The sequence below is a fragment of the Phalacrocorax carbo genome, chromosome 2 (genome assembly GCF_963921805.1).
Source record: "Phalacrocorax carbo chromosome 2, bPhaCar2.1, whole genome shotgun sequence".
Lineage (NCBI taxonomy): Eukaryota > Metazoa > Chordata > Aves > Suliformes > Phalacrocoracidae > Phalacrocorax > Phalacrocorax carbo.
The window spans coordinates 104,686,638-104,710,712 of NC_087514.1; the positions used below are offsets into that span (position 1 = coordinate 104,686,638).

Consider the following 24,075-nt stretch of genomic DNA (forward strand, 5'->3'; position numbering starts at 1 on the left):
ATTCTGTGTCATAGTAATTCAAACAGCTCTCCAATCACTCAATATATAAATGGCTTCCTGAACTCTTCTGTCATGTATGTTGCTATACAGATCTGTCTCCTGTAGAGACATATCAGCTCCTGAACCGTAACTTGAAAATTAGATGTTCAAGTTACACAAAAAAACTTTGAAGCCGTCTGATTCTCTCCACATCTAACCAGGTAACACACCCATTTTCTTGACATTTGATATGTATGTCCTGGCTTTTTGCTTAAAAAAGGGTAGTAACATTATTTCAGCTACTATTTTTTTGGCTCCTCTGATTAATTGCTTCTTCATTTTGTTCATTTCAATTTGTTGATTTGATATACAAAGGGAAAAACTACTGTGTTGTCCTTCCAAAGTTTTTTTTTCCCCTTCAGTACTCAAAAGTGGCAGACCTCCTTCCTGGATTCATAGCTAGAGTGACCTGTGTCTTTGCAGGGGATTTGCAATGGTCCTTTGATCTCAGGTGAGCACTAAGTTAAAAGATCACCCATTATGTCTCAGCAAACTTGGAAGCAGTTGATGTGAAACAGGGAATGTGTAAGCATTTTAGGGTTTGTTGCTCCTTTATGAAGAAAAACATTCAAGTAGACTTAAGTAAGAATCCAGTTAAAACACTGTAGCTCCATCTTGCTAGTTAATGGATTTTTGCTTTAAAGTTTAACTGTCTGAACTTGAAATCCATGTAAGCAAATAATACTAAAAAATCATAACCAGGGTAACAATTTATGGTTTCATATAATTATTACAAAGCTTTATTATACTTTATCTTTTCATTAGTCATTTTATGGAGGTTTTGATGTTAAACTTGACTGTCTTAATGCTCAGCATATCGAAACGTGTTTGGTAGAATTCCAGACAACATGACTTCATAATCCATCCTTCTGCAAAGCACTACAGTAGTCAGGAGAGACCCGGCAACGTGCAATTGGTGGTTATTTCATAGCACAGAAGGAGAGAGATGCCCGGTGTCGCAGCAGCGGCATTTCCCAGCTCCTGAGCTGTTCTCACCACAGCAGCCAGGACTGCACAGCGAGGGGGATCGCTCCAGCACAGGTTTAGTGAGCAGAGTGCTGAAGCTATACTTGGCAGCCTCCATCACCAGGGATTTACAGTCCAAGTAACCTCGTCAGGAAAATTTTCATGCATTTCTCAGCTGGGATAGGCACAGGGCTGCCTGTAGCTGGGATAGCAGCTGCAGTGACTGAGCGCCTGGGCCTGCCCTGGTTGATTAGCTCTCAAAGAGAGGTTTTTGAGAGTATTCTTAGAATTGTTTAGGTTAGAAAAGGCCTTCATGGGTGCAATGAGATCTGTCACTGGTGTCTGATGGTCAGGGACAACTCCTCATGCCACGTCAACTCACGTGCAAATAGTGTAATGAGAGTCCAGACCTTAGCTGGGACTGAAAGGCAGCATGGAAAAACCAGGGTGCTCGATGTTAATGTGAGATCCCGATTATTCTGAAATCACTAACGGTGCAGAAACATGACACATTTTTTAAATATGCACAATTATTTATGCCCACCTGTCCCTCCCTCTCGGCTACCCCCGGGGGCTCTGGGGTACCCAACCCGCCGCCCTGCACCCCCTCTCCCCACCCCCCCACGCGCCGGCCCACGGAACCACCGTCGGGCAGTCCCGGCTTGGGCGGCCCCGCTCCGCCCTCCTCGCCCTGCCAGGGCCCGGCGGCGGCGAGCGGAGCCGGTGCGGGTGAGTGCGGGCTGCCCTCCCCTCACGGCCCGGGGCAGGGGGTGCCTCCGCCGGTCCCTCGCCGGGGGCTCCGCGCCTCGGCCCCCGCCCAGCCCCGGCTCGGCGGGAGGCCGGCGGTACGTCGGTAGGGCCGGGCGTGCGGGGCGCGGGGGTCCCCCGGGGCTGGTGGGAGACCCTCGCAGCGCCTGCCCGAGCAGGCAGTGTCCCCCTCTCCCCGTCCCCCAGGCCCCCAGCCGCAGGAGCTGGGCATCCATCCCGGCTGTGCTCAGCCGGGAGAACGGCACTGCCGGCCGCGGTCCGGCCCCACGCACGTTTTGCCTTTTCTGTGGCACCTCTGGTGTTTCCCGGGTGGCTGAGAGGCAGCGTGCGCGCCCCGTGGCTTTAAGCTGAGATAACAGACTTGATTCTTTCCAGAGTTGGTGGAGGAAAGGGTCGTCAGGACGCTGAAGAAGACCGAGAAAAAAAAAAGGTAAACTTATGTTCAGGAAGTAGATTGATAATTCCAAAGCTCATAGTTGACAAATTATAGCTCTGTTGTGTTAAAAAAGGACTTGACCTGAGATAATCTCAGTCATGCTAATTACTTACTATGATTGCACAGGTGGCAATCAAAGGCAGAACTGGGGGCTAAGTGATACCCTTCCACTCACATGGCCTCATTCTTTGGCCTTTAAATATTGAACACTGGAAAGGAGCAACACCTGGTAGCTCTTTTGTTTAAGTGTCAGCATAGCTGGCATGCCAGAAACAATTTTTTCTTGTCTTATTAACAAGATCATATAAAAATGGGACCTCCTTCTGAAGAACACAAGAAAAGTTCTGCATATGGGAGTGAGTATCTTTAGCCAACTCTGTCATCAAGTGGGAAAACAGCATGTCATGGAGCCAATCAATTCCTGTTTTTTTTTTTAAAAAAAAGGTATGACGTGTCACTTCAGGACATGTCCTTTGGGTTTCTCATTGCTTTTGTAGGGCATGGAGGGTCAGGAACTGCCTTATGTGCTAACTGACTGTATAGGAGGGAAGCACGGAGTATATGAAGATCACGTTGAATTTCTGGAGCAACATTTTCATCTCATCACCATGAAAGAATATATTGAAAACAAGAAATTTCTCTGCAAAAAGATCAGCGCTATTTATATGTGGTATCACAAACCAGTTATTAATAAAGAGCTGCTCCAGAGCTTGCCTAACTTGAAGATAGTTGCAAGCTCTGGAGTGGGAATAGATCACTTGGACTTGAACCTCCTCTCCAGCTACGGTGTGAAAGTGTCCAACACTCCGTTTGTTGTTTCCACTGACACTGCAGACTTGGGGATGGCCTTGATGCTGGCATCTTCCAGGAGACTTGTAGAAGGTAATAACTGAAATGGTTTTAGCCTTTTTATAGGAAAGGTGACTCTTCAAAGCGTGCAGTTAGAAAGTATGTGCTGATGCAAAGGTAAGCTTTGAAGTAGAAATACAGGAAAATTCAGGGATGAGGATAAAGTTAAGACAAATCTGTTGTGTTGACAATGACTTGCACGCAGTGCATACCATTTCCATATGATACCAGGTGTATCAGCAAGGTAGGTGTGTTCCTTCTTCAGACATCCCTAAATTCAGGCCTTTCCTCCCTCAGCCCATAGCCCCTTATTCGTTCTTGTTCACTGCAGCCTTGCTTTTCAAGTTTGAATAAAAAGGGATTAAAAGGAGATGTTTTCAAGGGGGCTTGAAACCTCTCCTTGCCAAGCTGACATGTATATAAATCATTATGAGCAAGCTGTCCAGAAATCTGCCCCCATGCTCTGTGTTTCTTTTCCCTGTCAACTTTTGTGTATCTGCAAGGTAGCTGGGAATCATATTTTGGCCTTACTGGATAGTCTTGATGATACTACAACAGATTCATCAGTTGCACCATTTGGTATTTCCAAGATAGGTGACATCTGTGGCACTGCCAGTTTCATAAGCCCTGCTGATGAACCACCGTGAGTAAGAAGCTGTGTTGCCAAGGTGCAGTTCAATGGCGCCATAATCTCTACTGCAGGGAGAGGGATGATGGGCAGGTGGGGGAGGTACGTCGAAGGGAGGTTGCTGCTTTGGCCTTACCTTCCTTGTCTGGCAAAGAGGGGCCGGATATGTGTCTATCCTAGGCAAGAAATCAATGTCAGATGTCACGCTGACAGTGCAGCATTATTCACTTCTTGTCCAGAAACACAGTAACACTATGTTACTGCTTCTCTGCTTCTGCCTTGTCTTATAATAAAAACTGGGGGAAAAAAGTAACCAGATGCCAGGACATCTTTACATTTACATGATGGTTTTCCTTCTTTTCCCTCCTCCAAGGCTATCAGATGGCAGTCTCCCCTGACACAGACTATTTCCCCGCTGACTGGCTGGGGACTGAGGTTTCTGGGGCGACCCTGGGGATCGTGGGAATGGGCACCATTGGCTACAAAGTGGCTGAGAGAGCCAAAGCCTTTGAAATGAAGATTTTGTACCACAACAGGAATCAGAGGTAAAGCTGGTGGCAGATCCATAGGAAAGTCTATTTTGTCACTGCTTAAAGCATTATTTGTACCTTTCGCTCTCAAACTCATCTCCTGTTCTCTTCGTGTTAGGATAGGACGATGTGCTCGCTGCACTATTGTTATTAAATTTTGGGCAGCAAGGGCCACAAATCATGGCCAAGTTCACCCAAAAGTCCAAATCCTCAGGTGAGCTCATGGCAATAAGGCAGGGCAGAGGCCAGAGCAGGGCTGAGGGGAGCTGGAGACCAGCCCTGCTGCGGCATCGCTGGGGCAGGGACCAACGGCCACAGGGATAGCTGCCATGGGGTCCTGGGATGTGGGGAAGCCCTGGGGGCCCCCAGGACCATGGCAATAAGTCGCTGCCTTATTATTGACTCTTTATTTTAAGTTAAAAAGTACATACACTTGCTTCAAGCCAGTCATTATTTTCCCAATTTATACAGAAACAAAGTCAGGAAGGAGCGGGAGAGATACATGTCACTGGTGTCCCCATGAGTCAGGGCTCCCTGGGCTCTGCTGTCATGTTGGTGACATTGCAATAGGTTGAGGAAAGAGAAATAGCCTGGGAGCACATATCTCCCGTGACTTAGGTGGGGCAGACACAGGCAGAGACATCTCACCCTTCCAGAGCCAGCTGACAATGAAGAGCTGGATTTGCCAGACTGTTTGCTGTCTCCTACATGAGGTGTATGTGGCCTTCACGTATGCCATGGCTCCCATCAGGCCCATCCTATCCTTTTGTGGGAATCTGATGGAAGCTGGGCAGTCCAGAAGCTGCCCCAGCCTTGCCCTGATAGGGATCAAATGCACCGGCAGGTCCTGCAGCACGGGGTTTCAGTGAACCGGCACTGATGCATGGCGCAAGCAGACTGCTGCTGACACAGATTTCTGAAGGTTTAAACCCTGCCTTGTCTTATGGGTTTCCTCAGTGATTTTCAGACAAGTTACTTTTCAAAGGGAGGGGAATTCATGTCAAACATCAGTTTTGCTTTTGGGTTGGAAAAGAATCCCCATCACAATCAGAAGTGGTGACAAAAATGCATTCATTTTATTATTTATTCAGTGCATTTACATGATACTGATTTCTTACTTTCCTCCCCCATGGGTATAGTACTGCATATTTGGGTATAGTGCACTTGGTATTGTGGGAAACAGCTTAACATTTTCCTTACTGAATTTCAGTCAAATAACCAGCTAACTGCTTCGCTCTATGGGGCGAAGAAAACAATTAAGAAACCTTTTCTCTACTGGTGATTTGAACAACTTCTTGTTGCTTACCACTGGAGTTTAATTTTGGCGTTTTTCCCCTCAGAAACAAGGAAGAAGAAAGTGCCGTGGGAGCTATTTACTGTAAGAAGATAGATGACTTGCTCCAGCAGTCAGATTTTGTGTTGCTGTCTGTCAACCTGACTCCACAGACACACAAACTGATTGGGAAGAGGGAGCTGGAGCTGATGAAACCCACAGCAACTCTCATTAACATCAGCAGAGGTAGGGTGCAGAATAAACAAAACAGCATTATGCTTTGCTGGCATAAAAGGTTCTGGGAAGACCCAACCCTAATGCAGAGTCTGTTACTCTGAAATTTTCAGTAAATTCTCTGATTGCGAGGTTATTTAGATGTCCATGGTCATATGTCAGCAAAACATTTAAGCATTTCTGTAATTATGAGCAAGTAGATCTCTAAAATTAGTGAGCTTGGAGTGTTAGAAGCCCGTGTATATTTGTATAATCTCCTACTTAAGCATTTTATGTATTTAGTGCAGTGTTGCTAATGTACATCAGGGTGGCACAGCCTGATCTGAAGTCTGGCACTGTACTTTGTTTTATGGTGCTCCGTACTGCCTTTTAATATGCCTGACTGTCCGACTGATGCATGTGCCCAAGCGTCCTCCCCCTGCTCCACCACTCTCTCTCTGCTGCCGCTTCTGCTTTGTGAACATCGCTAGCCCTGCCGTTTGCCTGACCGCTGTGCCCAAAAGGGTGGTGAGAGAGCAGTACAAAATACGAAAATAAGAGTATCCTCCTTACTGTAACACAGGTTTGGTTGTGGATCAGGATGCTTTGGTGGAAGCCCTTCAAAAGAAAGTTATTAAGGCAGCTGCTCTGGATGTGACGTATCCTGAACCTTTGCCACGGTAGGACATGCATTCAAGTTAAATATAAATGAGCGTACGTGTGTGGTTCAAACTAAGTACGAGTTTGTGAGCACGTGAGAAGTCACATAATTGCACCAGTCCTGCTGAAGCAATGTCCCCAGTCCTTCCGTCCTAGCCAAACAAAATTCACACTGACTCGTTTGGACGATTTGTTGCATAAAAAACCCACAAGCTAGGCAGCAGTTTGAACTCCTCGGAGTATGCTTGGGTCATGCAACTAGTTTTTATTTTTAATTATTATTTTAAATATTTCCCTGGCTCCTTTCAGGTGATGAAATAACAGACGAATGCTCTGTGAGTGACTAGCCCAGTGTTTCTTTTCCTTTCCCAGGGATCACCCTTTGTTAAAACTGAAGAATGTTATAATAACTCCTCACATTGGAAGTGCCACCAAAAAGACACGCCGCCTTATGATGCAAAACATGATAGAAAGCATAGAAGCGGGTCTTACAGGTCTTCCTATCCCTAATGAAGTATTCAGTAAAGCGTCCTGAATTTAACATTGATGCCATTAGTGTTTATCCTGGTGTGAGAAAACAGTAATTTGATAATTCTTCATATAATTATCCCGTGTGTTATACAGATAAAATGTGTAATGCATGGGTTTAAATGTATTTACATAACCCAATAAAATGTATTTAAATAACCAAAAGTGATTCCGCGTTGAAAACCACAGTATTTTGTCATTAACTTCCGTAAAAAGCTCGAAGAGTCCATAGCCTTAAATCACAGCAATGCATTTTGCTCGTGTCCTCTTAAAATCGCCCATCAGGGAAACACCTGAAGTAACAGTAACACAAGTAACACCTGTAACATCAGTAACACCTGAATCGAAGGGCATTTAAACCGTGTTCTAGTGCCACCGACCACCCACGCGGCGCAGCAAATGCCGGTATGCACGACCTGACGCTGCAGCAGCAACGCTCGTCCTCCGCGGACAGTCCCCAAGGCCTTTTCTGGGGCAGCCCCTCAATGCAAACGCAGCCACCGGGTTTATTCTCACTCCTAAGAGAACTCCCTCACCCAAACAACCGAGCCTGTGATCCGAGTGCCGCCGCGGCCGCCCACCGGGGCGCTGCAGGCCCGGGCCGCCGCCCCGCCAGGGGGAGCCGCTGCCAGGGCCGCCGCCGCGGGGAGCTGCTGGCCGGGCCGGGCCGTGTCGTGGCGGGGGGCTACGGCAGCATGTGGGTCGGCCGGGCGGCGGCGGCGGCGGCGCCGCGGTGGTGCCGGGCGCTGCGTAGCTCCGCCGCCCTGAGCGGCTCCAGGCACCTGCTGAAGAAAATGCTCCGCAAAAACAAGTAGGTGTGGCGGGCAGCGGGGACGGGCCATGCGGGGCGCTGGGGCTGGCGGGCTCCGGGGCCTCCCGCCGTGCCGGCACTCTTTGCGGGGTGAGGCGGCCGGGGCCGGGCGGGCTGCCGGGCCGGGCCTGCCGTGCCGTGCCTCCGCCGGCGTGGGCAGGCCGTGCTGCGCAGGCCGATTCGCCGGGCCTGCCTGCGGCCTGGCCGCCGTGCTCCGGGCCGCGCCGTGTCCCACCCGCACCGCCGTGCCGGACAAGGGACGAAGCGGTGTGAGAGGGGCTGGGGGCGCGCCCTGTCCCCGGTACACGGCGGAGAGCCGCCGCCGCGCCCGCCTCGCAGCGCCTCTGTGCCCGCGGGGCTCCGGTAACAGCGCTCCGCACCCGCCCCGGCTCACAACCACGGCCCAAGGAAGCTCGGGGTTGCGGTTCGCCCCCGCCGTGAGGGGAGGTGTTGCTCCCCGCGCCCCGCCCCGGCCTGCAACCCCCGCTGGGGAGACAGCATCCAGCCGTGAAAACCGGGGTGCCGTGGCGTCTGCCTCCAGGCGGGTGACGTCTTAATTACGCAGGGGACCCGTTGTTTCTCTGAGCTGCTGAAAGATAAAGACGACTTCCTTTCCTTTTTTTCCCAAAAGAAAGAAGTTCTGGTATGACAGCCCTACCCTGGGATCTCAAATGGTAAGTGCAAGCTTTTAAGGTGCTGTCTGTGTCTGCCTTTGTTCCCAACTTCAGGAAAAGCATTTTCTGGCAGAGAAATAGCAGAATTTTGTGAATTCTCTTTGCAAGCGAACATTAGAGCTCTGGCTTCACTATGACATGCCAGGATTGCTGTCAAGAGAAGCCGTTTGGCTCCCCACGGCTGATTCCTCTTCTGTGCTCGTCTTGCATCTGTGTGAGCATCACCACTATGGGCTCATGAGCCCATAGCAGAGAACTGACCCAGATGAAAACTGCCGTATACCCGCATAGTTTTGCAGAAAACAAGTTTTCGTGTTTGTTTTTCAAACAAGCAATGCTTTTCAGTTAATACATGCTGTATTTCAGAAAATTGATGCATTGAGCTGTATAACTTGCTACAAAATAATAAAGAAGCTAAGAAACCTTGACTGTAATACAGGAAGGTCAAAGATTTTGTGAACTGAAATATTCTTTAGTGAAACACGTGATACATAAAACCACTATAAAGCCATCACGGGTCCAGTAGTGGCATTCCAAGAGAATACTAAGAGTATTCTAAGAGCATTGTAAGGTTGCACAAAACTATATTATTGCCTAATACAAGTTTGTAACTACTGATTAATGTGTTTTGTTTTTAAAGATGTATAAACCAACCAGTTTGGCCTCTGTACTGAAGGATGACCGGGCAAAAACTAGGAGAGAAGATAATGTACGTTGCAGAGTCTTGAATGGTCTTATCCATAAAGCTGTGGTGGAGATGATGACTACCTGTGAAGTTAATCAAGAACTTTATGATCTCAAGCTGGAAATCTGCAAGGCAAGTGCCAAAGCTACAGCTTGTGTTGAGCCACTCTGACTACTCCTTGAGGTCGGCATGTCGTGCCAAAGGAGCTTCCCTGGGTGTTGTGATGTGTGTAGGAGGAGTTTTACTACGTTGCTTCTAATGTGGCACAGCGCAGCAAGATGAGGCCCTGGATTCACTTTGCACATCAGGAGAACTTTGCCACATTTGTCACTGGCTTAGTAGACCTTTGCCGCTATAATGCAAATGCCACTTAGGCCAGCTAAAATGGTGATTCTCGTGGTATGACTTTTTTTCCTGTTACTCAGACGTGTACTATTTGCCTTGCTCTTTCAGAAGCAGGAGCCTGGTTTTAACAACACAAGTATATCTTTGCAAGAGTCTTTTTTTTTTGTGCAGCTGTGTGAGAGTTGATACCTCCTTGTGTTCCTCACCAATATCAGTACACAGGCAGAAGATCTAAGTGGGATATGAGCTTTGCTCAAAAAAAAAAAAGTAGGCCTAAGAAAATGGCACTGGCAAGCAAGGTTCAAGAAAGAATTTGAATTTATACCTAATTATAGCTAGTGTTGCCATAATTCATGGGTTTGAAAGGAATGTTAAAGCTTTGATTGAGGAGCTAAGTCAGTGTCCACATTCTTGTTTGTCATTAGTAGTTTTTTCTTCTACATTTGCTGTTTTATTAAGATAAAATGATACCAGTGTTTGGCTTAAAAGCTTAGTGGACCTAGCTTTGTTTGTTAGAAGCATGGAAAAATGTTGTGCCTCGTGGCTGCATCTATGGCAAGGGGTTTGTCATTTATGATTGAAACGGATGTTTTTGCCAGCTGAATTAATTCTGTCTTCAGGCAAGCGATTAAAATTACACGGGCAAGATGAATCTTTTGGCTCTGTATGTGCAGTATCCTTCATATAGTATTTCTCTGTAAGGCTTTGGGGATTGCTTGTCTAACGCGGGTGGCCTGCCTGCACATAAAAATACTGGCTGGTGTAGGCAAGCCACAACACCTTCAGGAGGCATTGCTGTAAATTAAACAACTTATAACATGAGAGAGGGAAAGAAACAACCTTCTTCCAAATATAGCACAGATTTTATTACAAATGTGTAGTGCTTAGCGTTCATGCTGCACTGGGACGTGGCTGAGACTCAGTCCTGACTTACTCTTGAGCTGATTCTGGTCTGATATTATTTCTGTTATCAGGAGAAATCTTCTAATAGGCTTTCTGCAGTTCATCAGCATTTGGGGGTTTTTTTGGGTGTAAAAGTTAAAATGACATAATAGTAATACAGATAAGAATCATGCTTCAGGCTTGATAAATCAAACTTTCACGGTCTTGATAACATTACTGGCTTGTGTTAGGTAGGGTGGTTTATGCGCTTATGTTAGACTCAGTGTGGGAGATGGGGAGGGTTGATCCTGCAGTAGAAACAGCCGGATAATGATCACTGTGTGCTTTTTTTTCTTAACAATTGAAGGGTTTCCCAAGACAGGAGTTATTTGGTGTTGAAAAAAATCAGAATCTACTTTGTTTATTTGGGACAGTCCATTCTGCCCTAAGAAAGTAGTACTGTCAACGGCAGGCTGTGATGCAGTTTTCACTCTTGGGAATACTCTGATGGAGTTGTCTTTTCTTCCTAATGTCTGTAGACATCTGTTTGAAGAGTTGGTTTCTGGACTAGGTGACCTCTGAATTGTGCCTTTGAATGTGTAGTTTATGCCTTCTCCTCCCTCTTCCTTTGGTTGAGCCAGAGAGGTTATTAGACGTTTGGTGAGTGTACTCTCATAGTGAGAACCTGGTCTGTAAGATGCTGCTAGATGCAGTGAGTGACAGTTATAGAAATATTTCGGAATCCAGTTTGTGTTTCAGAAGTTTATTCTTTAGGAAGATTGCCAGTCTATCTCATTTGTGCTTTGGCCCCTGCCCACCATGTGTTTCCAATTTCATTCATGACAGCTGTGAATATTATCTGTTAGTGAGTGAGAGCACTGGGGTTCCCAGCAGGCTTTAGAGCTGGAGAGACTCTTGCATTACAGTGGCATGGAGGGCATCCTTTTTTCTGTCAATATCAAAACCAAACTCTGGGTGACAACAAACCAGGCAGTGTCACAGGTCCTTCTTTAGTGGAAACTTGCACTTTCAACTGTATTCCAAAGCAACATACCATAAATTGTCATTCTGGACCATTTGTTTTGGTAGCACCATAGCATTGACTAAATGTAGCACTGTCAGTAACATACAGGTGTTGACAGACTGCTCAATTTAATTTCAGTTGAAGGGGAGATTAGGCAATGACTTACCTGAATTAAAAAAGCCCTTTGAGGTACTGAATGTAAATCTTATTTGGTGTAAAACTGTGCCTCTGTAAAGGCATCATGTAATTTTGGTTCTTAAGAGCAGAGATGGAAGGAGAGACTCTCCTAAGAATTTACGTATCCCGTTTGGGTCACTATGCTTATTCATGCATTAGAGACTTCGTTGTATGTGAAGAGTGTGTGTATATATATAATTTTAAATAAATGTTTTCTTTTTGCAGGTGTCCCTGGCATCAAACTTTTCAGCATGTCGTGTGTACTGGAATCCTGCTACTACTATGGAGAAAGAAAGCTATGTTGAAAGTGTGCTACAGAAGAGTGCTCCACGTATACGGTACTGCTATGGGATAAACAAATCACTTCATAAATTCATAGTACCATATACTAGTACCATTTCTTAGGTATTTCTAACAATCTGTATCTGACCTGTTAGGATGCTTTAGGTTTTTAGATACTCTTCTGCTGGAGCACAGCTGGCTTATTTGGCTTCTGTACTTTCCTAGGGTGGGTCTGGGCTGAGCAGAAGAAAGGATAAGTTTGGGTGAAGTTTCACTTCATTGAACTAGCAATGGTGGGCTGGACATGCTGTGCACAGCAGTAGGTCAAAATGTGATGCTGCTGCACAAGAGGACTGGTAATTGCAACAAGTATCTCCTTACAGGTTCACTGGGCAATTCTGATTGCTATGGACAGTTTGGACCTCCAGAAGGGATGACTGATATTACAGAAAATCTTCACAATATTTGTACCAAACAGTAAATGTTGGGATGCTACCATGTATTGTGATGCTTCTACTCATTTTTGGCAGAGGGTCCCTTGAGTTTTCAGGATATCACTGAGACTTTTGTCTCTCCCTCTTTCCTGGGCTTACCCTCTGCTATCCAGCCAGTCTGTTGGAGGATCAGGACTTCACCCCACGGGGACGATGGCATTGAAGCATACTTGCAGAACCATTTCCTTTCCCCGTTTCCCTAGGCTGTGTAATTCCTACTCTAGCACAATGTTCTCGTCTACTCCCAGCAGCTTCCACTCTTTGAAAAGGAATGTTGCTGGCTGGGAAGAATACGAGGGGAGCCCTGTCAGTCCTTCCTGCAGTTAGCATGTAGGACTGGTTGTCTTGCCGTGCTGGGAGGTCTCTATCCCCCACTGCTCTCACCCCTACAGTGGGGATAAGGAAGCCAAATGAAGTGGGGAAAGACCTGTGCCAGCCTGTGCATATAGGAGACAAATCTAGTGTCATCAGTACTCAGTGGGATCTGTAGCTAGTAGTTTTGGTATGTTATACATTCAGAGTTGGGATTCTGCAGTGATGTATTGCGTAGCACTAACCTGAACGGATACCCATCAGACTCTTAAGTTTTGCAAACCATATCCTTAAATTTGCGGTACTGCTGGAATTAATTTAACATATTTTATCTGTCCTGGAGGTGCTGTACTTTACTCATGCTGGCGAATGCTGTATTTTTGCCAGGTATCTTCTGAGAAGTCGGCAGATTCTAGGAAATGTACCCCCAATAGTATTTGTAAAAGACAAAGCAGCTGCAGCTGTAAAAGAGGTAACTGTAATCTTTGACTCAATGAACAAATATAATGATGTGCCAACATGATGACTTAGCATATCCTAATGCTCAGGGAGACAGCTGATCATTCAATCACTCTGCCAATCTGCATTAAAAATGAGTCTTTGTCTGTACCCTTTCCTCTTCATGTGTGAAAGCATTTTAGCAAAGAAACTTGAGTAAGACTGATGCTTATATACAATGTAAAAGAATGCTTGTAGCTGTCGCCTCATGAACATTTTTGATGCTAATGTTAAAATCTCTGAAGTGAAGTTTTCGGAGAAGCTTGTAGGCCAGATCATTAGGTCAATAAAGAAATCCTAAAAAATGAAATGTCAATTTTAAGGAATAATATAGGGTAGGCACTTGTCTGTTGCCTGGTATACATGATTATAGAAATGAGGTCTGAGGAGCTCTCTTTCACATTAAGTGTTATATACTTTTAAAATGCCATTGAATCTGATCAGTGATTTAATTTTTTTTACCCCAAGCTTTTTCCAGCTGTGAATTGTTACAGTGTTTCTATGAGAGTGCAGATCTGTGTGTAGAGGCTGTACACTTACCCATAATACTATTTTTTTCACTTTTAAAATTATCTTTACTATTTCATGTTTTCTGTCAAGGTGTTGATAGTTTTAATTAATTGAAATATTGCTAGAATTATGATGTTCTCTAGGAACTTGCTGTCATGAGGACTGTGAGGTGAGATCTCTTAAACAGTGAGATTTCCAGAAGAGAAAGATGGAATTTCATGAAGAATGTCTCCCCAAGCTGTTGATGTGAATGCAAAGAACATCAGTTGAAAAGAGCGTGTTCACATTTCTCTGCCCTGAAGTGCCTTATTCTTAGATGTGTTCCTATTACAACCAGTTACTGTTAGTGACTTGTGGGCTCACGCAGTGTATATTAGCAGAGCTGGAAGGCATAACAACAACTTCTGACTCTCTAGAAATGCAGTGAATTGCTTGAACTTTTCTGTGGTCAGAAAAATTCTGAGTTTCATGCCAATATACTGATCCGCAGTGCAAATGTTTTTTCACCTGTGTTAGCATCAACAAAAAGCACAAGAATAGAAATGAACTAAACACTTCTGAAAGCTGTTTGTATTCATTATTACGCTTCCCCTAATCAACACAAGAAATTCTACACTACATGTGATTATGGAAGCACTTTGTCCCTACTAGTACCTGTTATTAACATACCTGGATGAAGCTACAAATACCTACTCCTGCAGGTCAAGCCCTTCAGGTCTGTTATTGTGGAACCTGTTCCACTAATCACTGTTTCGCAAACTTCGTTAAACGACCACTTACTTTTTTGAGGAAGAAGAAAACCCTTTGGACTACCTTACCTTTGAGTTCAGTGCATAGTCACCAAGATAGTTAATGACACAAGACAAGTAAAAACCCTCCTTTTGTAGCATCTGTCAGTGAAAGGCACTGGGAAGCACTTATATGGATCATCTTTTCTCACGTTGCAGATCATCAGATTTACATAATCCACAGATTTGAATAGCAGGGCTTGCAATAATGTAGATGAACCTGATTTTTAAGTATTGGATGACAGGGAGGGACCATCCAATTCAAATCCTAGAAAAATACATTGAATTAAAAGGGAAGTAAAGAAAAATTTCAGATGAGATTAAAACATTTGCAATTAGGTACAGTCTATAAGCACTGGATATACTAGATTTGTGGCAGGTACTGGTTGTGCCATGTTAAAAACGATTTGGGAACTCAACATTTACATGTAGTAGAAATGCAGAAAGGGGGGAAGAAGTGAAAAAAATCCCAGTGTAAGTATGTTATGAAAAATGATTTGCAAGGCTGAAGAAAGACCAAATAAAACGAAAATGCTGTATGTCACACAGTCCCTAGCCAACTGTTGAGAATGTACATAAGGCAAAAAACTTCACTGGAATCCCTGGATCAGTCATGCTCTTTGACACAAACTTCCCAGACAAGAAGTGTAAAGAGTTCCATGTAAATGGAGGACAAGGCTATTTTGAAATGGTTTTGCTAAGTATTCCAAATATGTAGAAAATAAAATATTTGCTGTTTTGATACCTGCCTGTATCTTGTGTAGGTGTGAACAAAGTAAATTTAATATAGGGCTTTTAATGTGTCTTGTCTTCATGTGTTTATAGATTGAGGACTTATTGGCAATTGCTGATTTTGGACCGCCAGAAGAAGAAGAAACATTATCTCAAAATGATTCCAGGTGGGTTTTCTGAATCATAATTGTACAAGTGTCCGTTTTCATCTCTGTTGGCCAACTTAAATTGGGTATTATTTGTCATGACAGAAAGTATATTTTAATTATATGTGTACATTGTTATCTCAGAGTCCAGCAAATGGTATTATGAGGAAACGGAAAGTAGGAGAGACTGACTTTTTGGAAGACCTTACTTAAAAGGCATCTCAGCTTTTAAAGAGATCGGTTGGGGCCTTTTACTAACAGAAGAGGCTACAGAAATAGCCTAGGACAAAACTAGTATGTAATCATCCCAGAAATTAAATGTAGAGGACGGCATTTTATTTTGTGGCTTAAGCTTTCTTTACCAATGTTACACCCATTTATTAAAATTAAGGGAAAATATTTCTTATTATATATGCTCTGGTTTATTTTCATATTTTAGTGCAGACCACAGGTTTGCAAATGCGGAAGGGGAAAGCCTTTTTTTATATATATAAGAAGGCCTCTGTTAAGCTAAGGAGAATGAATTGTCACTTGTAACAGCATAGTGTTATACACATAGTGTGTATGTTTTCAGAGGCAACTAACCCATGAGGTGCTATCAGAACAGTGTCTTAGATATCAGCTGTGTTTCATGTCTATACTCTGAGTGACAGAGTCATCAGACTTGTTTCTTGCAGGCCCAATGCTTGTTCTGGTATTAGTATCTTTACTTTTATGAGCGAAATACTTTCAGAATATCTAAGAATTCAAGATTTAATGTGTGTGTGTGAGAATTAAATTTAGAAAAATGCTTTGCAGCAGTACATTTGTTTCTTGCTGGTAATTTTCTCATAAGGATAAAAGTTCTACATTTACTGGTACTCCTCTGCTTGGCCACTTTTTCTCTGGTATAAGTTTGGATTGTTATAGGTGAGTACAAGTTTACCGAGAAGTCTCCCTAAGTTTTCAGAAAGTAAGTAAGCATTCTTCTGTGAGGGGTTTTTGGCTATTGAGGGATAGGGCTGAAGAGTCTATTGGAATAATGATTTTGTGGACTGGATTCTCTCATAGCCAACAGCCTTGCACTTGTGTGCTGCAGTCTGTTGGTGGCAATGCCTTCTGTGCCTTAATGCCACACAGGACAGTTCATCAGGTACAAATCAGGAATAGCTTCTTGGGGGAAATCACTGTTGTGACAGACTTTCCCACAGGGCACCTAACATCTTCCTCTGTGTCTTATGGAAACACTGATGTCCACTTAAGGTGCAATATGCTGTCGTTCGTATGCCTGTCTGATGCATTCTGGGCACAGGCTGCTGCTTCTCTCTTCTTGGGATAGCTGGGGGAAGCCTAAATTCCTTGGGGTTCCCAGGTCCAGTGCTCACTCTGTTACCTGTGCTCACCTTTTCCCAGAAGCAAGCAGTTTCTGCTGGAATGTAGTTGCTTTATTGGCTTCCTCCCGTTAAATTTGTTGACGCGCTGACAGGCTTATAGACAGCATGTCCTTGGACACATAGTATGGTGGTATCTCTTCCTTCTTAGGGAGCACAGTGCTGAACACAGTGCATTAATAAGGTCAGACTGAAAAATCCAGTTTATTTCTGTGTTACTCAATTAGCGCTGCCCCTTAAAATATACATGGGGGAAAAACCCACAACATTTGTTTTCCTTTCCACAGTCAACCGTTCTCCTCAGCAACTCAATCTTCAGATTCACCCATGCGGTCTAATCTTTTTGGTATTGATCATGAACTACTGAATAAGCAGATAATGGACTACAAAAGACTGAAAGTGTCAAGAGATGTAGAAAGCGTTGCCTGGACAGAAGAGCAGAAGCAGCAGCTTTCTAAGATTCAAAAGAAAATGAAAAAGAAAAAAACAAGGAATCCTCCTGATGATGACATTACACCACAGAAATACTTACTGGACAGATCCGAAGTTGATTACTGGGATAATAACACTGAATCAGTCTTGGACTGTGAGCTGGAGGATGAATTACAGGAAGAGGTAAATGAATTGGAGGCAGATGATGGCAAAGCCCTAAGTCAGCCTACTGATAAACTGAAATGAAAAAGCCACTCCCTTTAAGATGGAGGCTGACAAGAGCCAAAAAAAGACTGCCATAGACACTGAAAGATTAGTTTTGTACAGCCTATTTACTACTTCCTCTTTCAAACTACTAAGTTTGCCACACATGGGGAGGTTTGCTAGCACAAGGTATGTAAGAAAACCAAAAATGCTATTTGTGACATTCTGTTAAGCAGCTTTCAAGCTGCTGTAGTTGTAGGACTTTCAACCTGAGAGCAGTTTTGTAATTACAAAATACACATACTGCAGCACCGAGTCAAAACTTCATGCAGTTCTGTTGATTATTTCCAGTAAAATTATGGTTTCTGTGCTGAAGTCAAATGTCTTCTCTTTTTTGAGTGATCTGGATAAAAATCACAAAGTGATGGTGTCTGTTATTCTAAGGTCAGGATGGAAGAGGGGAAGCAAAATAATGACAGTGGTGTTCAACGACAAGCCTTCAGTGCACAAAGACAGGGTATTCTCTAGAGGACCTAGGCTAATGGAGGAACTCTTTCCATGAGAAGGTGAAACTCATTGAAATTATGGCCAATAAAGTTACAACCCTGGAAGAAAATAAATTTATTTTAATATTCAGAAATTTACAGTTGTGCAAGGGGAACTGCAACCAGAGAAGAATGGAGAACTGCTCATCTGTTGGGTAAACTTGGGCAAAGCATTGACCGTGACTGAAAAAAAAATATTAAAAACTCAAAGGCAGAGAAAAAGTAGCAGGGAAGAATGCCCCAGTAAATGTTTGAGGTTTGGAAATGGATGGGGAATCATACAAAAAGAGAGAATAAAGCTTACTGGCTCAAAGCAAGTGAAAAATAGTAGCATAAGTGTATAAAGTCATAAGGGCTGAAGCTTCAAAATAAGTTGTAACTAACAAGGTAGTAAAAAGGAATTCTAATAAGCGTTTAGTTCCATTAGTGGGGAAGTGAAGAAAGAGTGCAGGGGAGGTTGCACTATAGTATGTTGCTCTAGTTTTTCAAAAAGATTTAAAAGACAGCAAGTACGAGCTCCAGAATATAAAAAATAGTCTAAAGGACTTTTAGGTTGACTGGAGGAGTTACAGTCAGCGAAAAACACTGAAATTCACTGCAGGTTATTTAATAAGCTCCTTGAAGCATATTGTGAAGGTTGATTGCTTGCAAGAATATGGAGGGGATATGGGCTATGAATGTCTGTAGGATATTCCTATAAACTGCTTTGAGCTTGTATGGAATAAGGGTCAGGATCTTATGTGCATCACTTCTATTGGGATATGTGTTGAAGCTGTAGCTCACGGTAGTGCTTGCGTTACTTGAAGTAGATGAATAATCCCACAAATTTCAGCATGTCTTGTTCAGGCTTTCCAGGAGTTCTTACTACATTCCACAGGCTGGACGCACTTTGAAGTAGATGCTTTGATTTGTTTTCCAGTGAGTAAAGGTATTTATCATATCAGAAACTGTTCATTTGCAGTATTGCTGTCAATCAAAGCTAGCCATGAATTTGTCACAACTTGGCAACAAAGCTCTTCGGTTTTTGAATGAACGACAGGAACCTGGTAATAGGTACTTGCTAAATGAACCCACAGAATACTAATGTTTCCATCCTTAGTTTCTGCTGTATAAAATGTGGGACTGTCTTGACTCTACCTAAAGGTTAAAAAAGGAAAAAAACAACCTACATATTAGGGTTTTGAAAGAATGAAGAGAACAAAGTGGATTACCTCTGCTTGTTTAGTTTGGACATCTATAAACTAGGGTTACAGTTCATAGATTAGATTTAATCTAAAAACCAAAACCATTCTCACTGTCAGCCCTAATACTACTCCTCCCTTGTTAAGCAAGTGAGGGCAGCTGACCTCTTCTGCTTGCCACAGCTAATGTCACAGAAACCAGGCTTTGAGAAGAGAGCTGGCCTAGCACTTACTCAGGGTGTCCAGGGATGGGACAGCCATTCCGAACATGGTGATGAGGAAAATGAAGCAAAGCAACCAGATTTAGAAGAGATGGAAATTGTAAAAACAACCAGGCAGGATGGACTGGAAGGAGGAATTGGCCCAGGGGATGTCTGGAGAGTGGCAAAAGAGCAGGTGGGTGGGAGCAGCTGCTGTCCCATCCCCAGCCTCCCCCTTATTAGTGCTCTCCCTCAGCATCTGCTGGCTTCCCAGGGAGGCAAGGTGGGAAGTTTTCTCTGCTTTGCTACCAGTGTAATCACAATGTCAAGACTTTCATAGCTGTAAAAGACAATAAATGAATGTTGCGCTCTATCTGAACAACATGAACTATAATCACTTGCAGAATCCCTTGATTTAGTTTTTATGTATTATATAACCACAGACGGGCAAGGAACTTCTGGGGCCTTCAGACTTGGTCCCTTACTTTTAATGGCAGCCACTTGCTGCAGTCCTGTATTCAGCTGTTAGTGCTGGTAGGAATACGCAGCTGGGAGTAATTGTCATTTAACATCAGCAGAATCAGATGTGCAGCTGAATTGAAGCGATTGGTGCCCCTGTGAGCATGTGCTACACAACTTGTGTTTGAATCGATGTTATTAGTCAATGATGGTTTGAAAAAACACAAGAGCTTTCATTGCTTCCTATGATTGTCAATCCAAACCTTTCCAAACACTCTGGGCCCCTAAAAGTGTATTGTGCAGATCTAAGTTTTAGACTGAAAGCAAAGAAATACCTCAGTTATCCCTCTGATCTGGTTATTTTCCTGAAGGACCTGGTCTTATAGGGTGTGGATTTTGAAGGGGAAATGAGGGCCCACAGTTCCTCTGCTTCATTTTGGCCAATTGCTTTGATTTCTCTGAACCCTCTAAGACCTTGTGTCCTGGTTTCAGCTGGGATAGAGTTAAATTTTTTCGTAGCAGCTAGTATGGGGCTGTGTTTTGGATTTTTGCTGGAAACTGGTGATAATGTGGAGATGTTTTAGTTGTTGCTAAGTAGTGCTTACACTGGTCAAGGACTTTTTCAGCTCCCCGTGCTCTGCCGGGCACACAAGAATCTGGGAGGGGGCACAGCTGGGACAGCTGACCCCAACTGGCCAAAGGGATATTCCATACCATGAGACTCATGCTTGGCATATAAAGCTGGGGGAAGAAGGGTTGGGGGGGACATTGGGAGTGATGGCGTTTGTCTTCCTAAGTAACTGTTACGCGTAACGGAGCCCTGCTTTCCTGGAGACGGCTGAACACCTGCCTGCCCATGGGAAGTAGTGAGTGAATTCCTTGTTTTGCTTTGCTTCTTCGCGCAGCTTTTGCTTTAGCTATTAAACTGTCTTTATCTTGGCTCATGAGTTGCCTCACTTCTAGACTTCTGGTTCTCTCCCCTGTCCCACCAGGGGGGAGTGAGTGAGCGGCTGCGTGGTTGCTGACTGGGGCTAAACCATGACACCTTGTCATGGAAGTTTTTATGCATTTTGTGTCTTTCCAAAACAGAAGCATCTCTACAGCAGAATTGCTGGGTAACACTGCCGTGTTGCAGACAGGCTGACAGCAAGAAGCTTACTAACCTTCTCCAAAACATGTGACTTGAGGAGGGTGACAGTCTCCTTACTCGTGTGAGTCAGAAAAGCCACTGACAAAACGGCATCATGCCAGGGAAATTAGAAAACCAAGATGCACATCTCACTGAAATTTGTCCAAGGAATTACTTATTTGTCATGAAAACCAACTTACCCATAAGCCTTGTTTGCACCTGTAAAGCTGAAAAATGTAGAATAAAAGCTCAGCAAAGAAAGAAATTACTATATTGCCCAGCGCTTTGCCATTTTGTCCTATATCTAACTCTGCAGGAGGCTAAGTGAAGACAAAAAGGTTTAGCTTTAACGATTTCAAAGCTCTACAGAATGTGCCCTATCAAACCAGAAGAAAATCTTCAACAACTAGGAATAATGAGTTGTGCATGTTTTTCTTGCATTTGCTCACTGCTGATAGCACATTGCTGCACTGCGCTCATTTGTACTTTAAAATCTTTGGTGAAAGACCAGTCATTCTCATAAACATCTAACCAACAAAGCATCACACTTCAAACTGTAAGAATAAAGATGGAGAAGTGTTTGTGTTGTGGTAATTACTTCTTTTTAGTTAGTATGTTGATAAGGTAGTCCATCTTACCTTTTGGGCTTTGCTCAGTCTTGCTGGAAAACAAATTCTAATGGAGAACACTTGTAGTTAATTTCAGTTCATCACTCTCTCTCTGGCTCCAAGCAATAGGTAAAGAAGGCAAGAGAGAGAAAACAAAGCCATGGAATGGGCATAGTAAAATGGCAGTGCTACAGCAGATGTGTTGATCTGTGCTGTCTTGTAGAGGAGACAAGTTCTGTGGCTGGGATCCATGGGCTGTCATGGTTTTCAGCAAAATACCTGGGAGAACCTGGCATCATTTCAAGTGATGATTATTTTATTCTGCAGGTTCAAGCAATATTTGTAGCCTTTAGTTGAACCATCTACAGTTGCAAGATTTATGAACTTTTTGTTATTGGCGGTGTGTTAGTTGCTTTCCAAACAAAGCAATGCATATATATTTCTTCTTGGCTCTCACCCTAAAGCCAGAAGTCGGTATTTACTCTTTTTGACATGAGGGTTTCAAGGGTGCTCTGTGCTTGCTAGACTGAGAAGTCTGTGAGTGTCTCCACTGTTGTGTGTCTTGGGAGGAGGAGGCTACTCTATTTCTACTGTTTACTTCTTCAGTGGAAAACTTTGGTTCAGGATTTTGCAGCAGGTCACAGCTGTGGTTTACAAGATCTTACCAACTTTATTGACATTGCTAACATCACCTGATTCTGAGGAGGTGCTTCAAAAAAAAACAGTGAGGAAGGAGGAGCTGCTACTGCTGGACTCTAAACAGCTTAATACACCTTTGGCTGCAATCAAAGTCTCCTAGTGGCTCCTGACAAAAGAAAAACCAGTACAATACAGCTTGGGTTCTTCTCCCACTGCTCTGATCACAAGCCTCAATGGCAACCACAAAATTGGAACAGTTGAGGTGGGGAGTGCTTGGCTGGAAACCATGTCATTTTTCCTGAGCAATTATCAAGCCAGGCTTTAATGATTGCTCCCAAAACATGAAGATGGAGCTTGTCAGTTAATGGACTCCGAATAGCTGCATTGATGGCCACTTTTTCTGGGGAGGAAGATGAACTCTCTCAAAATAAAGACTAAGGGTTTTTTTCATCTAACTTTTCACAGTACATATATAATGAAAGAGCCACCAAAATGCTTACTTCACATATTCTCTTTCCCTAGGCAGCACAACAGATTTGAAGAACTGGCATGCAGACTGGTATGCCTGTTGCTAGCAGTGCTAGTTTTGCTTGGTAGACTACACATGGCTATTACAGCCTACGGAGTGTGTGCCTCCTTAAAGAAATACTGAGTAACTTAAATCACTATTCAAAGGCAAAACAGTAAGCAGTGATATGTTCAGATACCATCTCCTCATTAAGAGGCATGAGAGTCAAATCGTTCATCAATGCTGCTGAGTCATGTTGTGTGGTCTCTCCCACTGGGTAGAACCTCAAACACAGTGAAATAAACTTGGGGAGAGCTCAGGGTGTGAAAGTGGATGCTGGAGCTCAGAGCACACACACAAACACAGTTATGCCAGGCTGCAAGGTACTGCACCAAGCACCTGCGTGCCACCACGTGCATGGGCAAGCCCTTGAACAGGAGATCCATGTGGGCAGCCCTGCTCCCCTCCTGAGCGGGATTCAACTGCTTCCCAGCAAGTAGGTAGTGGGCCCAAAACATCTGAAACTGAGAGCAACACCACCATATGCCCCTGTAGTATGTTATGAAGGCTTACAGCACAAACAGGAGCCCTTTTCACCTACCATCAAAAAGTAGAGGTTTGCTACAGAGGAGAGTCAACACTGCCTAGGACATAGTTTCATTGCAGAAGATTTTGGGGTAGAAGCAAGAAAGTACCGTGTCCTGCAGAAAATGCACGAGGGTGTTTTCCAGGCTGGATGCAATTACCTCATCTGTATTCAGATTTTACCCCTGCCTGAGAACTAAAACTACACTAAAGACCCCCTTTCCCAGGTGGGAAGGGTGTCCAGCTCCCAGCTTGTGGAAGACCCCCACCTCTGCTGGGGGAAGGAAGGTGAAGTGGGGCGGGCTGCAGGGCTGCGGCAGAGCTACTGCATCCTGCTTACATAGGCCTTGCTGCAAAACTGAAATCTAAATTTGGCTGTTTAGTTAGTTCAAAGAGTCTTCAAACATGATTACAGCACCTGATAAGCTGCAAAATTGTGCATATTTGGGCAATGGAAAGTCAGTTCAAGTATTTTTATTATTATCACCGCTGAAATGTATTGCAAGAAAAGGGGAAATGCCTTTAAGTCTTTCTTCTCCCAAACTCACCTGTTTGCAAAGTTTCTGCTGGAAATTAGATGAAAAAACCACTATTTTTGGCAGTTTCTAACAAAGAATGGCATTAAAACCAGTGGGGGAGCAGGCTGGGAGAAGCTCTATGCACTCACAGGCATTTGAAGGCTAACAGAAGACAGCCAGGTGCTCTCTGTGTGTCACTCTGATTTGGATGCCTGAACTTTAACTTCCTCATTGGTACCTCTGACTGCTTTGTTTAAAAGCTTGATATTTTATGCATTTCTATTTCTGTCACAGCAGCAGCAGTTAGTGGGAGTCAACACTTCTGGTAGAACAGAAATGAATGCCTATCACTTGGTCGGTCCCAGACACAGGCTGCCATTTGCCCTTCAGTGCCTGAGTCCTGGTAATTGTTTCTTTCTTGTGTTAAGATCTGTGGGGTGGAAGTCT

General features: G+C 44.0%; 2 protein-coding genes across 3 annotated transcripts; both read left to right on the plus strand.

The window, feature by feature from the left end:
- Positions 1-8: 8 nt before the first annotated feature.
- On the plus strand, positions 9-7,055 carry LOC104040767 (glyoxylate/hydroxypyruvate reductase B). 2 transcript variants are annotated; one of them, XM_064443753.1, is made up of 8 exons: positions 9-200; positions 402-490; positions 2,149-2,203; positions 2,707-3,091; positions 4,060-4,231; positions 5,557-5,735; positions 6,286-6,382; positions 6,735-7,055. In XM_064443753.1, the coding sequence occupies exons 4-8, from the start codon at positions 2,710-2,712 to the stop codon at positions 6,895-6,897; spliced, it is 993 nt and encodes a 330-aa protein (XP_064299823.1). In that variant the 5' UTR covers positions 9-200; positions 402-490; positions 2,149-2,203; positions 2,707-2,709; the 3' UTR covers positions 6,898-7,055. The 2 variants fall into 2 exon arrangements, with proteins under 2 accessions (XP_064299823.1, XP_064299822.1); XM_064443752.1 differs by lacking the exons at positions 9-200; positions 402-490 and adding an exon at positions 1,666-1,734.
- Positions 7,056-7,277: 222 nt separating this feature from the next.
- RBFA (ribosome binding factor A) lies at positions 7,278-17,631 on the plus strand. Its single transcript, XM_064443751.1, has 7 exons — positions 7,278-7,701; positions 8,333-8,375; positions 9,016-9,192; positions 11,714-11,826; positions 12,964-13,048; positions 15,198-15,271; positions 16,908-17,631. The coding sequence occupies exons 1-7, from the start codon at positions 7,298-7,300 to the stop codon at positions 17,296-17,298; spliced, it is 1,287 nt and encodes a 428-aa protein (XP_064299821.1). The 5' UTR covers positions 7,278-7,297; the 3' UTR covers positions 17,299-17,631.
- Positions 17,632-24,075: the final 6,444 nt, after the last annotated feature.